This window comes from Salvelinus namaycush, chromosome 4 (genome assembly GCF_016432855.1).
Source record: "Salvelinus namaycush isolate Seneca chromosome 4, SaNama_1.0, whole genome shotgun sequence".
In the NCBI taxonomy this organism is placed as follows: domain Eukaryota; kingdom Metazoa; phylum Chordata; class Actinopteri; order Salmoniformes; family Salmonidae; genus Salvelinus; species Salvelinus namaycush.
In genome coordinates this window covers 48,105,802-48,124,195 of record NC_052310.1, presented here as the reverse complement: position 1 = coordinate 48,124,195, position 18,394 = coordinate 48,105,802, and the positions used below count along the sequence as shown (strand labels likewise).

At 41.9% G+C, this 18,394-nt stretch overlaps 1 protein-coding gene across 1 annotated transcript in view; it reads right to left on the bottom strand.

Moving 5' to 3' along the window:
- The window catches only part of LOC120046575 (glutamate receptor ionotropic, delta-1-like), a 419,872-nt gene that overhangs the window by 73,148 nt on the left and 328,330 nt on the right, over nucleotides 1-18,394 (bottom strand). The window contains exons 6-8 of the mRNA XM_038991931.1: nucleotides 11,463-11,636; nucleotides 7,589-7,750; nucleotides 1,271-1,390 (exon numbers count right to left, since the gene is read on the bottom strand). Coding sequence (XP_038847859.1) covers nucleotides 1,271-1,390; nucleotides 7,589-7,750; nucleotides 11,463-11,636 — 456 coding nt within the window. The remainder of the gene's footprint in view (nucleotides 1-1,270; nucleotides 1,391-7,588; nucleotides 7,751-11,462; nucleotides 11,637-18,394) is intronic.

Sequence of the window (18,394 nt, the reverse complement as noted above, 5' to 3'; positions counted from 1 at the left end):
GATCATTAGGAGTACAGCGACACCTTCCATCGCTGGATTGAGGTACATTTTCAAGCCTTATCCTTCGTCCATCACCATGTTGAAAATATATTGGCATAGAACGGTTTTGACCTGAAGGTAGACTGAACTTTAAAAGAATTTCACATTTCAATTGTATTTCAAAAGAACAAAACATGCTATTCTTGTCACGCCCTGATCTGTTTCACCTGTCCCTGTGATTGTCTCCACACCCTCCTGATGTTGCTTATTTCCCCCAGTGTATTTATCCCTGTGTTTCCTGTCTCTCTGCACAAGGCCGTCTTGTATGTTCAAGTTAACCAGCGTGTTTTTCCCGTGCTCCTGCTTTTCTATTCTCTTTACTAGTCTTCCCGGTTTTGACCTTTGCCTGTTTTTCTGGACTCCATTCCCGCCTGCCTGACCATTCTGCCTGCCCTGACCTCGAGCCTGCCTGCCATTCTGTACCTCTGGAACTCTGAACTGGTTTTGACCTTTTGCCTGTCCACGGCCATTCTCTTGCATCCCCAGCTATTGTATTTGTCGAGGCCCGGCCATTTTAGTGTTTAGTAAATGGTTTATAAGGATCTACATTAATCATCAACTAAGGTATTTGTAAGTATGTGTACTCACATTTACAAATGTACTTATTAACAATTAATAAATATCCCATTCATGACATATAGAAATACATTTATAAACCATGAATCAACCATTTACAAATACTTTATAAATAATCTTATGAGTTGACAATAACTCCTTTCTAACTGGTTTAAAAGTAATTGAGTAGTTCATTATTAATAATTTACAAATTGTGTAAATATAATGATTAAACACCTTATTAATAATTCTTGTAAATTGTGAATCAATCATTTAAAATAGTGTTTATAAATGTGTAAATTACTACTTAGTGACTGCTTATTGACATTTACAAATGTAGGAACAATGATTAATAAATGTTAAGCAAACGCTTTACTAACTGTTTATAAATGGTTCATTAAGGGACCTTAATATAAAGTGTTACCGACCTCCACTATACTGCCTGCATGGAGATGGTGAAAGATGTCCAGTAGAGGTCACTCTTCCTCCTGACACTTGACAAGTATTCGCTGACAGGTATGTTATGGAACGGTTTTGAACCCCACTGAAAGCTTAAGGCACGACCCAATACACAGTTAGAATACACATTGTGCCCATGATTGCATATGTTCTTGCATGTACCGAAACACAATTGATCAATATCAGAAAAAAGCTGCGTTGTTCAACATTGACTCACCCGTTTGACATCTTTCCCAAACGTCTCACTGTAGCTGGTCCCCAGGATCTCAAACTGGACGTGGGAGTTAGAACCATCGGCACGGAAGTCCATCATTCCTGTTAACCCGGTGATCCGTCTCTATGGCAACAGCACAATAACAAGGATACTTTAAGTGGTGTCTCATCAATCAATCAAATGTATTTTATTTTGCCCTTTTTACATCAGCAGTTGTCCCAAAGTGCTTTACAGATACCCAGCATAAAACAAAATGCAGGTTAGTGTTTTTTTTATATAATTCTTATTCTGGAGGCAGCTCTGCAGAGTGGTCACTAGCTGGCACAGACACAAAGTCATAAAATCAGTTTTTAAACCTAACCTTAACCACACCACTATTTTAGTAATTTTTTTAATGTAACCTTTATTTAACTACGCAAGTCAGTTAAGAATAAATTATTATTTACAATGAAGGCCTACCAGGGAACAGTGGGTTAACTGCCTTGTTCAGGGGCAGATTGACAGATTTTTACCTTGTCATCTCGGGGATTCGATCCAGCAACCTTTCGGTTACTGGCTCAACGCCTAACCTTAATCCTAAATTGAGACCAAAAAGCACATTTAAAAAAAAAACATTTTTACAATGAAGTCAATGTTGACTTTGCATCTGGCCTATCTAAGGGGAAATCACTCAGTTCTGCCTTCAGGACAAGACTCACGACAATAAATGTCAACCTGCGCCTAAAACCTCAAAGAGCAAACAATGCAGAGGCAGATGCACAGTGGCTAGGAAAGACTCCTTAAAAGGCAGGAACTGAGGAAAGCTCAAATCTCTAATATGCTTTGAGTGGTCTATAACATGTTCAGCAATCATCTAAGTTGATTGCTGAACATGTCTGTGTCCACATTTTAAATAAGTACACTACAACGCAACCTACGCTTGAGTGCCAACGGAGTACAAATGCATCCAAATGCTGATGCATCCATATGAGGTGATATGGAAAGGATACTTTATACACTCATACTGTATGGCTTATACAGTGCATTCGGGAAGTATTCAGACCCCTTTACTTTTCCCACATTTTGTTACGTTACAGCCTTATTCTAAAAGTGATACAATAAAAAAATGGTCCTCAACAATCTACACACAATACCCCATAATGAAAAAGCGAAAACAGGTTTTCAGAAATGTTTGCGAATATAAAAACAGAAATACCTTCTGTACATAAGCATTCAGACCCTTTGCTATGAGACTCGAAATTGAGCTCAGGTGCATCCTTTTTCCATTGATCACCCTTGAGATGTTTCTACAACTTGATTGGAGTCCACCTGTGGTAAATTCAATAGATTGGACATGATTTGGAAAGGCACACAACAGTCAATATAAGGTCCCACAGCTGACAGTGCATGTCAGAGCAAAAACCAAGCCATGAGGTCGAAGGAATTGTCCGTAGAGCTCCGAGACAGGATTGTGTCGAGGCACAGATCTGGGGAAGGGTACCAAAAAATGTCTGCAGTATTGAAGGTCCCCAAAAACCCAGTGGCCTCCATTTTTATATGGAAGAAGTTTGGAACCAGCAAGACTCTTCCTAGAGCTGGCCACCCAGCCAAACTGAGCAATCGGGTGAGAAGGGCCTTGGTCAAAGAGGTGACCAATAACCTGATGGTCACTCTGACAGAGCACCAGAGTTCCTCTGTGGAGATGGGAGAACCTTCCAGAAGGACAACCATCTCTGCAGCACTCCACCAAAAAGGCTGTTATGGTAGAGTGGCTAGACGGAAGCCACTCCTCAGTAAAAGGCACATGACAGCCTGCTTGGAGTTTGCCAAAAGGCACCTAAAGGACTCTTAGAAACCAATATTGAACTCTTTGGCCTGAATGCCAAGCATCACGTCTGGAGGAAATCTTGCACCATCCCTACGGTGAAGCATGGTGGTGGCAGCATCATGCTGTGGGATGTTTTTCAGTGGTAGGGACTGAGTTACTAGTCAGAATCGAGGGGAAAATGAACGTAGCAAAGTACAGAGAGATCCTTGATGAAAACCTATTCCAGAGCGTTCAGGACCTCAGACTAGGGCGAAGTTTCCCCTTCCAACAGGACAACGAACCTAAGCACACAGCCATGACAACGCATGAGTGGCTTCGGGACAAGTCTCCGAATGTCCTTGAGTGGCCCAGCCAGAACCCAGACTTGAACCCGATCGAACATCTCTGGAGAGACCTGAAAATAGCTTTGCAGCGACGCTCCCCATTGAACCTGACAGAGCTTGAGAGGATCTGCAGAGAAGAATGGAAGACACTCGCCAAATACAGGTGTGCCAACCTTGTGGCGTCATACCCAAGAAGAATCAAGGCTGTAATCGCTGCCAAAGGTGCCTCAACAAACTACTGAGTAAAGGGTCTGAATACTTATGTAAATACAATATTTCAGTTTTCTATTCTTAATAAATTAGCAAAATGCACTGAATGCACTGTATGGTTTCTGAATGCACTGTATGGTCCAACTAGCTGGACCACCAAGCTTACCAGCTCAATTTCTATACAGACCATTGATTTTAAGTCAACGACAGGAACATGTGCTGATAAGAACATCTACTGTAGAAAAAGGGGTGCAGAGCAGGGCCGTGCACAGACCTTCAAGGGGGCAGGTGCTCCAAATGAAAAAAGGTTTTTGCTAGTAAATCTGCTAGTAAATTAGCTCAAGATATTTTACTGATTGTGATTTATCTCTCTATTAGAGGTCTTCATGGATCCAAAATTCTAAATAATGTCACAGTCTGGGGTCAGATCTGATTGTTTCGGGTATGTGTCATTTTAACTTACTTGTCCGGAAACCTAGCTATGGCAGCTATTAGTCCACTATAGCGCGAGTCGGCTTGGTTAGTTGCCATCTCTCGTCTCTCCCTCCCTCCCTCCTCCATGCTCCTTGTGTCACTCGTTCACAGTACGTCCCGACGGCACCTCTCTCCTTCTTCCTTGCTTTATCAGCTCGGGTTAGTAAAGTAGCTAAAATAAAGTAGCTGCTTCCCTGACTCGGATCACATCTTATCTGGGTCCGGATCCGGATCCGGTCTATACGGAACGGGTCTAGTTGTCCACGGGTCCGTTCGGGAACGCGTCTCGAAATTATAATTTTTTATTTATTCATGCATATCGGGTTTGGGTGGGAAAGCCCCAGGTCCATTTGGGAACGGACCCGTGAAGACCTTTACTCTCTATGTATTTCTGCCTTTCTCTGCTGTACATGTCAGCCAACCAGACCGAATATTGATGATGATGTAGGCTAAATCAAGTGTTATGCTGCTGTAGCAGTAGTGTTGATATTTAAACTAGGTAGCTAGCTACACACACTCGACCGGTGACAGCATCTCTCAAGCCTGTTTGGATACCACCATACAGGGCAGACTGGGAAAAAGTCGCAACCAGGCGCGCACAAGCTCAGTGCATGGAAGATCATCAGACGCAACTAATGGACGGGGAGGGGGTGGCAAACTTGACAACGACTAGCTGGCAGTGGGTTCCGAACAACCATGATACAAAAAAAACATTTTGAGGGAAATTATACCACCACCCAAAAGGGCACTTGGAAGAGTGGAAGGGCAAAGGGGCATGTGCTCTGCACAGGTAGAGCCCTATCTGTGCAGGTGCCTGGTGCAAAGTGATGTCCATTAGATGATGTGCAAAGTACGTAAAACGTTTCAAAATCATCTGGTTTCTCAGGGAATGGTGAGCAGTAGAGTGAAATCATGACTAATCAACAAGGCAGTGTCATCATGACTTCATAAGAAAACAATTACTAATACAATAGGTCCTTTTTCCTTTCAATATTTTCATAAAAACACTTTTGTTAATTTCTAAATGATTAATTTCATGAAGGGTTTAATCACAGCCTGTAAATTGATGCAATCAAGTACATTTTGTTCCAATTTGTTAATTTGGATAAACCAAGATGACCGAAGGCAATGCTGGTGAATGAAGCCGAGGAAGGAAAGGGGGACTCCAAGCTAGGCTGAAAAGATGTGCTATACGGCCTCCTCTTCCTAGTATCCTGAAGGCTAAAATGTGAAATCGCTGGATTTTTTGGAATGAACTCAGAGGGCTTCAATCGTAGAGGGACATCAGGGAATGCTGTGGCTTTGTTTTTACAGAGACATGGCTTACGGACGATATACTCGACTCAACCAGATGGCTTTTCCATTTTCCGTATGGATCTAAAGGCAGCTTCTGGTAAGAGTAGGAGGGAGGGGTGTCTTTCCTCATCAACAATAACTGGTGTACTGAGATTGAAAACATCTCAAGCTCCTGTTCACCCGATCTGGGGCGGTAGGTAGCATAGCGGTTAAGAGCGTTGAGCCGACTTGGTGAAAAATCTGTCGATGTGCCCTTGAGCAAGGCACATCGCAATTGCTCCTGTAAGTCACTGTACAGGATAATTAGCCAGCAAGAATCCTCTCACCCGGAAGCAGTCTTTATTGTCCTGGGTGATTTTAACCAAGCAATTATCACCAAGATGTATCCTGCCCCACAAGAAGAAACAACCTGCTGGACCATCAGATCACATCTCTCTGTTCCTCAACAAGGAGACACCAACACAGAGAATAGTGAGTCGTTGGACAGAGGCAGACTAAATGCTGCAGGATTGTTTTGAGAATACTGATTGAAATATGTTCAAAGATTCATCCACCAAGGACACTCATATATCAACATTGAAGAATATACATTGTCAGTCACAGGCTTCATTAGGAAATGTGTTGATGATGTTGTACCCACAATAACAATATGGACAAACCCCAACCAAAAACCTTTGATGAACGGAGATATCCGTACCATTCTGAGATCACGTACTGCAGCATTCAATGTCAACAGAACAAACCTCACTTACTCAGTGGTGTGCGAAGCGTGCAAGGTAAGCAGGTACGAGCTCCGCAAATCCATTGCTGAAGCAAAAAGACAATACAAACTCAAACTTGCATTGATGTTTGACAACTCATATTCATGACGCATGCGGCAAGGACTACAGACAATAATGGACAACAAAGGCAAATCCGGTGGTGCCCACCTAAGCCTCCTTCCCAGACGAGCTTAACACATTCTATGCTCGCTTCGAGGAATCCAGGAAGATACTCGCTGCTCCGGACGACCAGGTGCATTCGCTATACAAGGCTGACGTGAGGAAAACTTTCAAAAGAGTGAAAACTCACAAAGACACCAGCCCAGATGCCATCCCTGGCAAAGGTCCTCAGAGTGTGTGCTGACTAGCTGGCGGCCGTTTTCTCTGACATCTTCAACATTTCTCTGTCCCAGGCTGTAGTGCCCACCTGCTTCAAGGAGACCACCATCCTCCCAGTGCCCAAGAAAAACAAGGTGACATGCCCAAATGACAATCGGCCAGACAGGAAGACCACAGGCTGTGAGGATTGGCAACAACACCTCCTCAACCCTGACTGTTAACACACAGGCCCCCCAGGGGTGTGTTCTCAGCCGTCTGCTGTATTCCATATGTTCACCCACAACTGCGTGGCTTTGCACCAACTCCATCGTCAAGTTGGCTGATGATACCACGGTTGTAGGCCTGATAACCAAAAACGACGAGTCAGCCTATAGGAAGGAGGTAAGTGAAGTGGCATTGTGGTGCCAGGACAACAACCTTTCCCTCAATGTCAGCAAAACAAAGGATTTAAAAAAAAAATAATTGTTTTATTTAACCTTTATTTAAATAGGCAAGTCCGGTAAGAACAAATGCTTATTTACAATGACGGCCGACACCGGCCAAACCCTAACCAGGACGACGCTGGGCCAATTGCTGCGCCGCTCTATGGGACTCCCGATCATGGCCAGTTGTGATACTACCTGGGATCGAACCTGGGTCAGTGATGTAGTGATGCCTCGAGCACTGTGATGCAGTGCCTTAGACCCCTGCGTCACTCGGGAGCCCTGAAAGTGGATTGTTGTCTTCAGGAAGCAAAGGAAGGAACGTCCCACTGATCCACATCAAAGGGAACGCATTAGTCAGCAGTTCTAAGTTCCTCAGCGCCCACATCACCGAGCACTTGACATGGACCAACAACCCCACCACTCTTGTCAAGAGGGCCCAACAGCATCTCTACTTCCTAAGGCAGCTGAAGGAAATTGGCACGCCAAGGAGACTGCATGTAAGCATTTAGTTTGACGGTGTATACCATGTGAATCCTGCACATACGACAAATAAAACTTGTAACTTGAATCTAAACACAACATACTATATCATTCTCCTTGGACATCTGTATTCAAACAGTTGAGATACATGTGAAAAGAATGAAAGGAATCCATTTCGACACCTTATGAGTTAGTCTGCGTCCTACCTTCTGGATGGTGTCCAGCATAGACCAGCCTCCATTCCAGGGCTTGGTGGACTTCCTCATGCAGTTCAGACTGGCCATGCTATGCCACTTTCTGTCCTCCAGCTTACTGTAGAAGGCGTTGGCCAGCATCAGCACACTGTCATACAGGTACAAGTTGGAGACCTGGGGAGAAACAACACAATAAAACATATTCTATAAAAGGTTTTGAGCAGAATCAGCAGCGTCATGCAGGTAATGAACTAGTTTGAGATCTGGCAGGGAAAAACTCCCCAAAACTGTTGGAGTTAAAACGAGATGCTCAAAATCAATTGTTGAACCTTTACAACCTTTACACCCTTTACAAGTTTACAAGACCAACACAAAAGTGGTTCCTCTCTGCCTCTGCCCCTGTGAGGTTCAGGGGAAATAAATTGCTCAGTAGGGAATAAGCATGTCCACAGAATGAAAGGGAGAAACAGACCCATAGTGGTTGACACCTGGGGAGCAGAAAAAACCCAGTCTGACACTGCAATGACCACTTTTAAGTTACAGACAAGAGATATGAAAGATAACCTCAAGTTTTCTAATGATAGAAAAAGACATGTCTGTTGAAATGCCACAGAGCATTACTCACAATTACACCCACAGTATACCTTTTCTAACTTGTCTGTAGTGTGATTGTGATTTATTGAAGGACCACTGGAGAAAGAGAAGCCCAAACACATTCCCTGGCATTTTCATTTGGAATAAAAATAGGCTGGATTGGATTGCCTACGTCCAAAGCATGCTTTCGATATAAGGGAAGTATTTTGCTACACCAACAAAGGCATGTATGAATGGCAGGGTACAGCAATGACACAAAGAGAGATATTTGCTGAAGGACACCATTCCTCAGACCTCTGTTCCTGTATTCTATCATGGTTCACCATGAGATCAATACATGTACAATTATTGTTTTCATCATTTCATAGAGGATTCAATTGGACATTCAATCCACATGTTCATATTGGGTATAGAGGAAACACACTTGTTGAGTTGAAAGGAATGTGACGGTGGTAAATCGAGTTTACAAAATGCATACATTTTTTTAATGTTAGCTCAAACATAAACACACTAGGTAATTTCCATACAAAAGGACCCATGAGCAACATGTGATGTTCATAGGAGCATGTCAAATTGGGTGTCAAAAGAAATCCATATCTATATTTTTTTAGAAATTAAGGCATACTGTATATACATGTTCAACCATTTTCCATCCTAAAAACTTTGATTTCTGGTCAAACATATGGAAAATGGGTCTTAGAAAACATCTACCAGAAACGCAATAATGTTAAAGTAAAGACTCCTGCCAAATAATATCAACAGTGCCTTCAGAAAGTATTCATAACCCTTGACTTATTCCACATTTAGTTGTGTTACAGCCTGAATTCAAAATGGATTAAATATATATTTTTTCTCACCCATCAACACATAATACCCCATAATGACAAAGTGAAAAAATTATTTTAGAAATGTTTGCAAATGTATTGAAAATTAAATACAGAAATATCATAAGTATTCATTCCCAACCCTGAGTCAAAACATGTTAGAATCACCTTTGGCATTGATTACAGCTGTGAGTCTTTTTAGGTAAGTCTCTAAGAACTTTCCACACCTGGATTGTACAATATTTGCACATTATTATTTTTACAATTCTTCAAGCTCTGTCAAGTTGGTTGTTGATCATTGCTAGACAGCCATTATCAAGTTTTGCAGTACATTTTCAAGCCTATTTAAGTCAAGACTGTAACTAGGCCACTCAGGAACATTCAATGTCGTCTTGGTAAACAACTCCAGCGTACATTTGGCCTTGTGTTTTAGGTTATTGTCCTGCTGAAAGGTGAATTATGGGACTCCCGATCATGGTGGAAATCACTTGGAGCTGATTTCCTGGTGTTTTTATGTCCCCCCAAAAATGTATGTTGTTTTATTTTTTATTTTTTATCAGAAAACTTGGAGGGGGCAAATAAAACCACTCGGCCCGCCAGTTGGGAAACCCTGCTCAAAGGGATATTTCATGTATGCATTTTCTTTTTACCCATCTACCAATACGTGCCTTTCTTCGCAAGGCATTGAAAAACCTCCCTGGTCTTTGTGGTTGAATCTTTGTTTGAAATTCATTGTTTGACTGAGGGATCTTACAGATAATTGTATGTGTGGGGTACAGAGAGGTAGTCATTCAAAAAGTCATGTTAAACACAATTATTGCACACAGAATGAGTCCATGCAACTTATTATGTGACTTGTTAAGCCTTTTTTACTCCAGAATGTATTTAGGCTTTCCATAACAAAGGGGTTGAATACTTATTGACTCAAAACATTTCAGCTTTTCATTTTTAATTAATTGGAAAAAGTCAAGGTGTGTGAACACTTTCTGAAGGCACTGTATATTTTGTTTTGGATACTTTTTTCTGTCTTCTGTAGGTTTAAGAAACTTTGCCTTGGGCCTTGAAATTCCGTTACCAAAAACCCACATATCTTTAAGTTATTTTAAAATGTCTCTCCCTCTTGAGGAGGGAGGATAATGACAGTTCACCGAACTTAAAAGGTAGACCTATCAATTAGGTATAGTGTTTTTACTGATATAAATTTTGTTTATGAAATATTAAGTGGTTAAAACTTGAAATACCATTACCAAATCGTTAACGACATTTTCCAAAAGATCAGTAATGGAATTTCTGCAATTAAATTGGGTACAATGGGAAATCATATTAGTAACAAACCACAGTTGGGTTCAAATGTTTGTACAGGAAAGTATAGTTAAGTACAGCTCAGTAAAGAAAAGTAGAGTATAGTTCTGTACAGTACAGCACAGTAAAATACAGTACAGTAAAGAAAAGTATAGTGCAGTAGAGTACTGTACAGTAGAGTTTGGTACAGTACACAGTAGAGCACACTAGAGTTGAGTACACTGTATTGTACTGTACTCTACTGTACTATACTCTACTGTACTGAACTCTACTGAACTCTACTCTATATAAAAATAACCAGTGTGTAGAATAATACCCAAATATGTAAAGAAGGATATTGCCATTTTATACATTTGTATACCTATTTAGGATACATCACCATGAAGAGACGGAAATGCCCACTTACAACACCTAAAGCATTTGTTATCAATAAAGCTTTATGATGGTCTGGCTGTTGTACTTAAGGCTTTATGCATCACTTGATGAATCCTAAGAAAGTAAGTCTGGTGTACTAACGTATCATGATCATGATTTGAAAGGGGATAGATAAGGGGATAGATAAGTGGCCAGTGCTTTACCCAGCACAGGTAACACGTCTATATCAGAAATGAAAAGCACTTGCCTGTGCTTTTTTTTTCTCTTACAAATACTTGGCATTAGCCAGTGCTTCACCTTTTTTCACATTAATAATTGAGAGATAAAGTCTAAAATAATACCACATGATTTTACCATCTGTCCTAAACAGTGTTCTATGCTAGCTATGGAGTTTGAATAGTAAGTCACGGTCAATGCACACTAGATGACTACGGAGAACATTTCTAAGTCATTTTTAACATTAGAAATCTGTGTTCCTGTGTAATCCAGTGTCAGAATAGTGATGGTGACAGACTGAGGTGTTTAACATTGGAGGGATGTGTGAAGGAAATGACAGTGTTAGAATGATGATGATGTTCAATGTTGTGACAGCGCTGACAGGCAAATCGCTCTCGCCGACCTTCAGAAATGCTTTTGTCATGGTTATCGTCATGTCTTGTCAATATATGGGGTGATGTTGGGTGAATGACAAAGTATTCTGTGAAGGTGTGGATGCAGTGTTACGGTGATGACAGGGTGGTGACGGGGCTGATGGTCAAATAGAGTAATAAAGTCCTATCCTTCACACTGACCTCCAGGGACTGCAGGTAGCCCTCCTGGGGGTCACAGAGCAGAGAGGAGATGCGGTGGTTGTTCCTCATGCAGCGGATGTTGGTGTCTCTCCACAGAGGGAAGATCTGCCGTATAACGGTCATTCGGCCTAACGAACTGTGGACCAGCTCCATGATTTCTGTGTCACTCACCTCCTGCGACAAAAAAAGAGAGGGTGGGGTGGGAGGGTTCATGGTTAAAACCATAAAATAAATCTAAGAATTATTTTGTAAATTCCCACTATGAACTTGTCTTAAGCTGCGGATTCACATATGAATTATAGGACTAGGTACATTTTGTGTGACAACTAAGTATGATTAATCAATATACACATTAAGAAATACATGCAATAAACACTCTTCTCAAGGTCAGGTTTTCAATACATTTTCAGCTGAAAATGGATTGGGGATCATCACTAATGTCCGATATCTATCAGTTCCTTTGGAAAATTGACAAAATAAAAACTCTCCTTCAATTTCTTAGAATCCCAGAACGTACACCATAAAGCTGTGGGTAGGAACCTCCCTAATCATGTGTGCAGGCAAGGGTGATGGATGAGAGGAATGCGTTCAGGGTCAGACTGGGGATGACCTGTGAACGGTCAGATCAATAGTGATGAGACCTAGAGCTGCTGGTCTGACTCAGGAGCAGGACAGCGGTCAATGTTGATGTGACAGACAACCAGCACTCGGATCAAACACCACAGTAATGAGACAACTGACGGGGTCAAACTTATCTGTGTTTCTCTATCTCTCGGTCTCTCTCTTTCGATCTGTCCAAGTTTGGTTTTCTCTTTCAGACGTTCCATCTCCCTGCCTATGTTTCTCGTTAGCTGTCTGTCTGTCTCACTTACTCCCTCTATTTAATTTTCCCTTTGTGTCGATTTATCTCACTTGCTTTGGCCCTTTCACCCTATTTATCTCACTGTCCAAACTCATCAATTCCTTTGAGAAATACATAACTGTTATGCAACAAGCACCACACCTCATGGATAATTCAGTAGGTGTGTGCTTTACTGCTTTTAGAAAGAGGCACCTCCATTTTTATACAGCAGAAACACTACAGTATGAGTCATACAAACAACTGTAAATAATGGATATTCATGAGGGGCTGTTGTGCATTAACCGGGTGGAATATGCTGTAGGATTCATGGAGTTATGACCTCACGTCCAGGATCATCCTTCCTGTCTTGACCTGTTAGAACGTTCCACCACAGATGACTGCTGTGACATCACTTGACCCTGCAGTGACCTTGATGGAGCCATTTTGCTACAAGACAAAAATGACCACAGACTAGTTGTTTGAAAGAAAAGCACAGAGCTTTAAGCGCTAGGTCTTCATATTTTAATGTGGAGAGAACAAGTTTTGGTATGCAGGGGAAGAACGTTGGGGTACCCTTTGAGTTTGTTGATTAGTCTGGTGGCACTCTAACACAGTGTGTGACTAACATTCTGGACTGTGTATTACTGTATAATACAATTTCAGTGCAGGTCAAAGCCATCATTACAGAGCTCTATATCAGATGGAATGAATGTGTTAAGGAGATCAGCTGTTTATGCATTCAGTGTGGACATACACTTTGGGAGGAAAACACCACCAAAGCTCCTATTACTGTCCCGAGGTGACCTACTTAAGCATGGAAACCAAAAATATGTATTTCAATGGCACACATCCTCTAAATACATTAATCAAATCAAGCCTGTCTGACAGCTAAATGATCCTCAATATGCCGCTCAGTCAACGTTATTAATCTATCATGATATATAAATCAAGAAATCCTGGTGATCACCATAGAGATTTAATTAGGAGTTAAAACACTTTTTTAAGCTTTAGACATGTATGCTGAGAAGCTCTGCGACTTGGAGAAGGACTGGGCCTCTGTACTCTTATCTGGCCATCTTTCCCTTCCTCCCTCCCCCCAACAGCACACATGATCACTTGCCTCTACCATTACTAATCTGCTAGCTCTGACTAGTAGACACATACAGGTAACTGCCAACATAAAGGAAACACCAACATAAAGTGTCTTAATAGGGCTTTGGGCTACCACAGAACAGCTTCAACGCGCCTTGGCATAGATTCTACAAGTTTCTGGAACAATATTGGAGGGATGCAACACCCTTCGTTCATGAGAAATTCCATAATTTGGTGTTTTGTTGATGATGAAATGCTGTCTAAGGAATCCCCCATAGGAGTTAAATTGGGTTGAGATCTGGTGACTGAGACACACACACACTTTAAACCCCCTATGCTCCTTTGAGACCCCTCTTTCAAAGTCACTGAGATCTCTTCTTCTAGCCATGGTAGCCAAAATAATGGACAACTGATCATTTGTATACATGATCCTAAGCATGATGGTTGGTTAATTGCTTATTAATTAACATACGAACCACACCTGTGTGTGTGCGTGTCTGTGTGCGCCCGCGCACATCTCAGTCACCAGATCTCAACCCAATTAAACACATATGGGAAATTCTGGAGCGGCAATATTTCATCATCTTCAAAAGAGAAGGGTCCAGGATTATCTCCAACAACATAGCAAACTGCTTAAAGGGATACTTCTGGATTTTGGCAATGAGGCCCATTATCTACTTACTCAGAGTCAGATGAACTCGTGGATACCATTTTTGTGTCTCTGCGTGCAGTTTGAAGGACGTTTCTAACTAGCACCAGCGCAATTGCTAACTAGTGTTAGTGCAATGACTGGAAGTCTATGGTATCTGCTAGCATGCTAGCAGCAGATACCCATAGCCTTACAGTAATGGTCCTAATGCTAGTTAACATTGGCTCGCGAAACTACCTCTTAACTTCCTTCATACTGGACACAGAGACATAACAATGGTATCCACGAGTTTATCTGATAAGGGGCCTCATTACCAAAATCATGAAGTATCCCTTTAAGAGACTGACGGTCTGGGTTTGGTAGCGCTCCAGTCCTCCCTGTCATAATAAGCAACAGAGGATATAGAAATTGTATTATACCCCAGAGAAATAAGTAAAGTCAATGTAAGTAACCTAATTTATGTTCGTTTAACTGTTAACTTCGAGGATATTGTCAGCAATAATCATACGCCCATAGAATTTAATTCCACTGTTTGCACTGAAACTGTCTGCCTTAGGAAGAAGCCTACTGTTGACAGCTCCCTTAGTACCATAGCCTCAAATGTAAATGTCACTGACATGTCTACCTTGGATCAGCCTCTCAGAATAGCACTAAAAACAAACAAGCAACCCAGAAAAGTACTAAACATAGCCCATATTGTTAAAGTATGTAGCCTGTGAAACAAGGTTCATGAAATGTACAACTTATTAACATCAGGAGACATTCATATTCTGGCCATTGGTGAAACACACTTAGATAATTCATTTGATGATGCAGTAGTAGCTATATGTGGTTATAGAATATATAGGAAATATAGAAATGCAAATGAAGGAGGAGTTGCCATGTATGCCCAGAGTCATATTCCTATTAGGCTGAGAGAGGATCTCATGTCAGATGATGTTGAAGTAATATGGCTACAGGTTCATCTGCCTCAACTAAAGCCCATTCTTATAGGAAGTTGCTATAGACCACTGAGTACTAAAAGTCAGTACTTGGACTATATGTGTAAAATGCTCAATGTATGTGTAATGTATGTGATATCAACAGAGAGGTATATGTTCTGGATGACATAAATATTGACTGGTTGTCATCAAGCTGTCCACTCAAAAAGAAGATTCAAGCTGTAACCAATGCCTGCAATCTGGTACAGGTTATCAGGCAACCTACCAGGGTATTTACAAACAGAATAGGAACTAAATCATCCACGTATACTGATCACATCTTTACTAATGCCGCATGAATCTGCTCTAAAGTAGTATCCACCCCCATCGGATGCAGTGAATATAATAGCCATATCTAGAAAAAACTAAGTTCCAAAGACTGGACCTAAAATTGTGTATAAGTGATCATACAACAGGTTTTGCAAAGAATCCCATGTCGAAAAGATGTGAACAATATTTGTTCTTCTAATGTGTGTAATGAGGACCAACCTGACTTTATGAAACGGCTTCTTACAATTACTGATAAGCACGTGCCCATCCAGAAACTGACTGTTAGAACTGCCAAATCACCATAGATTATGAATTAGAAAAAATGATGGCTGAGGGATGAGGCAAAAAGAATAGAAAATAAGTGTGACAACACAGCAGACTGGCAAACATACAGTAAATTGAGAAATCTAAACTAAAGAAAAGATAGAAGAAACTATAATATGGAACAAAGTTCAATTATATAAAGAATGCTAGTAAAAAGCTCTGAAGTAATTTAAATTATATTCTATGCAAAAAAGTGAACTCGGCTTCATCCTTCATTGAGTCAAATGGCCTGTTCATAACAAAACCCTTTGATATTGCCAATCACTTTAATAACTTTTTTGTTGACAAGATTAGCAAATTGCTTCATATTCATACATAACGGACCAAATAATGAAAGTTAAGCACGGTAGTTTTGAGTTCTGCAAAGTGGGTGTGGAAGAGGTGATATTTTTTGTTGCTATCTATAAATAAGGTCATCAAGGATCAAAGATCCAAGCCACCTGGTACTGACAACTTAGATGGTAAATCAAAATCAAATTAAATGTTATTGGTCACATACACATGGTTAGCAGATGTTAATGCGAATGTAGTGAAATGCTTGTGCTTCTAGTTCTGACCATGCAATAATATCTAACAAGTAATCTAACAATTTCACAACATCTACCTTATACACACAAGTGTAAAGGAATGAGTAAGAATATGTACATAAAAATATATATGGATAAGCGATGGCCGAACGGCATAGGCAAGATGCAGTAGATGGTATAGAGTACAGTATATACATTTGAGATGAGTAGTGTAGGGTATGTAAACATTATATAAAGTGGCATAGTTTAAAGTGACTAGTGATACATTTATTACATCCATTTTTAAATTATTAAAGTGGCTAGAGATTTGAGTCAGTATGTTGGCAGCAGCCACTCAATGTTAGTGATGGCTGTTAAACAGTCTGATGGCCTTGAGATAGAAGCTGTTTTTCAGTCTCTCGGTCCCAGCTTTGATGCACCTGTACTGACCTCGCCTTCTGGATGATAGCGGGGTGAACAGGCAGTGGCTTGGGTGGTTGTTGTCCTTGATGATCTTTTTGGCCTTCCTGTGACATCGGGTGGTGTAGGTGTCCTGGAGGGCAGGTAGTTTTCCCCCGATGATGCGTTGTGCAGACCTCACTACCCTCTGGAGAGCCTTGCGGTTGTGGGCGGAGCAGTTGCCGTACTAGGCAGTAATACAGCCCGACAGGATGCTCTCAATTGTGCATCTGTAGTTTGTCAGTGTTTTTGGTGACAAGACAAATTTCTTCAGCCTCCTAAGGTTGAAGAGGCGCTGAAGTCCACGATCATTTCCTTTCATTTGTTGACGTTGAGTGTGAGGTTATTTTCCTGACACCACACTCCGAGGGCCCTCACCTCCTCCCTGTAGGCCATCTCGTTGTTGTTGGTAATCAAGCCTACCACTGTAGTGTCGTCTGCAAACTTGATGATTGAGTTGGAGGCGTGCATGGCCACGCAGTCATGAGTGAACAGGGAGTACAGGAAATGGCTGAGAAAACACCCTTGTGGGGCCCCAGTGTTGAGGATCAGCGGGTTGGAGGTGTTGTTTCCTACCCTCACCACCCGGGGGGGGCGGCCCGTCAGAAGGTCCAGGACCCAGTTGCACAGGGCTGGGTCGAGACCCAGGGTCATGTTTCAGGTCGCCTTGCCCTGATTAAAAGCAGGGGTTCGCGCTTTCAGTTTTGCGCGAATGATGCCATCAGTCCACGGTTTCTGGTTGGGGAAGGTTTTCATTGTCGCCGTGGGTACAAAATCACAGATGCACTTGCTAATAAACTCGCTCACTGAATCAGCGTGTACATCAATGTTGTTGTTCGACGCTATCCGGAACATATCCCAGTCCACATGATCGAAGCAATCTTGAAGCGTGGAATCAGATTGGTTGGACCAGCTTTGAACAGACCTGAGCACAGGCGTTTCCTGTTTTAGTTTCTATCTATAGGCTGGGAGCAACAAAATAGATTCGTGGTCAGATTTGCCGAAAGGAGGGCGAGGGAGAGTTTAGTATGCGTCGTGGAAGTTAGAGTAACAATGATCCAGAATTTTTCCAGCACGGGTCGTGCATTCGATATGCGGATAAAATTTATGGATCCTTGTTTTCAGATTAGCCTTGTTAAAATCCCCAGCTACAATAAATGCAGCCTCAGGATATGTGGTTTCCAGTTCACACCCTTGTGGTGCCCCTGTATTGAGGATCAGTGAAGTGGAGGTGTTGTTTCCTACCTTCAACACCTGGGGGCGGCCCGTCAGGAAGTCCAGGACCCAGTTGCACAGGGCGGGGTCGAGACCCAGGGCCCGAGCTTAATGATGAACTTGGAGGGTACTATGGTGTTGAATGCTGAGCTATTGTCAATGAACATCATTTTTATGTACATATGTATTCCTCTTGTCCAGATTGGATAGTGCAGTGTGATGGCGATTGCATCGTCTGTGGATCTATTGGGGCGATAAGCAAATTGAAGTGGGTCTAGGGTGTCAGGTAAGGTAGAGGTGATATGGTCTTTAAAGCCTCTCAAAGCACTTCATGATGACAGAATTGAGTGCTACGGGGCGATAGTCATTTAGTTCAGTTGCCTTTGCTTTCTTTGGAACAATGGTGGACATCTTGAAGCAGACTGGGATAGGGAAAGATTGACCATGTCCGTAAACACCCCAGCCAGCTGGTCTGAGCGGCTAGGGATGCCGTCTGGTCCGGCAGCGAGGGTTAACACGCTTAAATGTCTTACTCACGTCGGCCACGGAGAAGGAGAACCCACAGTCCTTGGTAGCGGGCCAAGTCGGTGGCACTG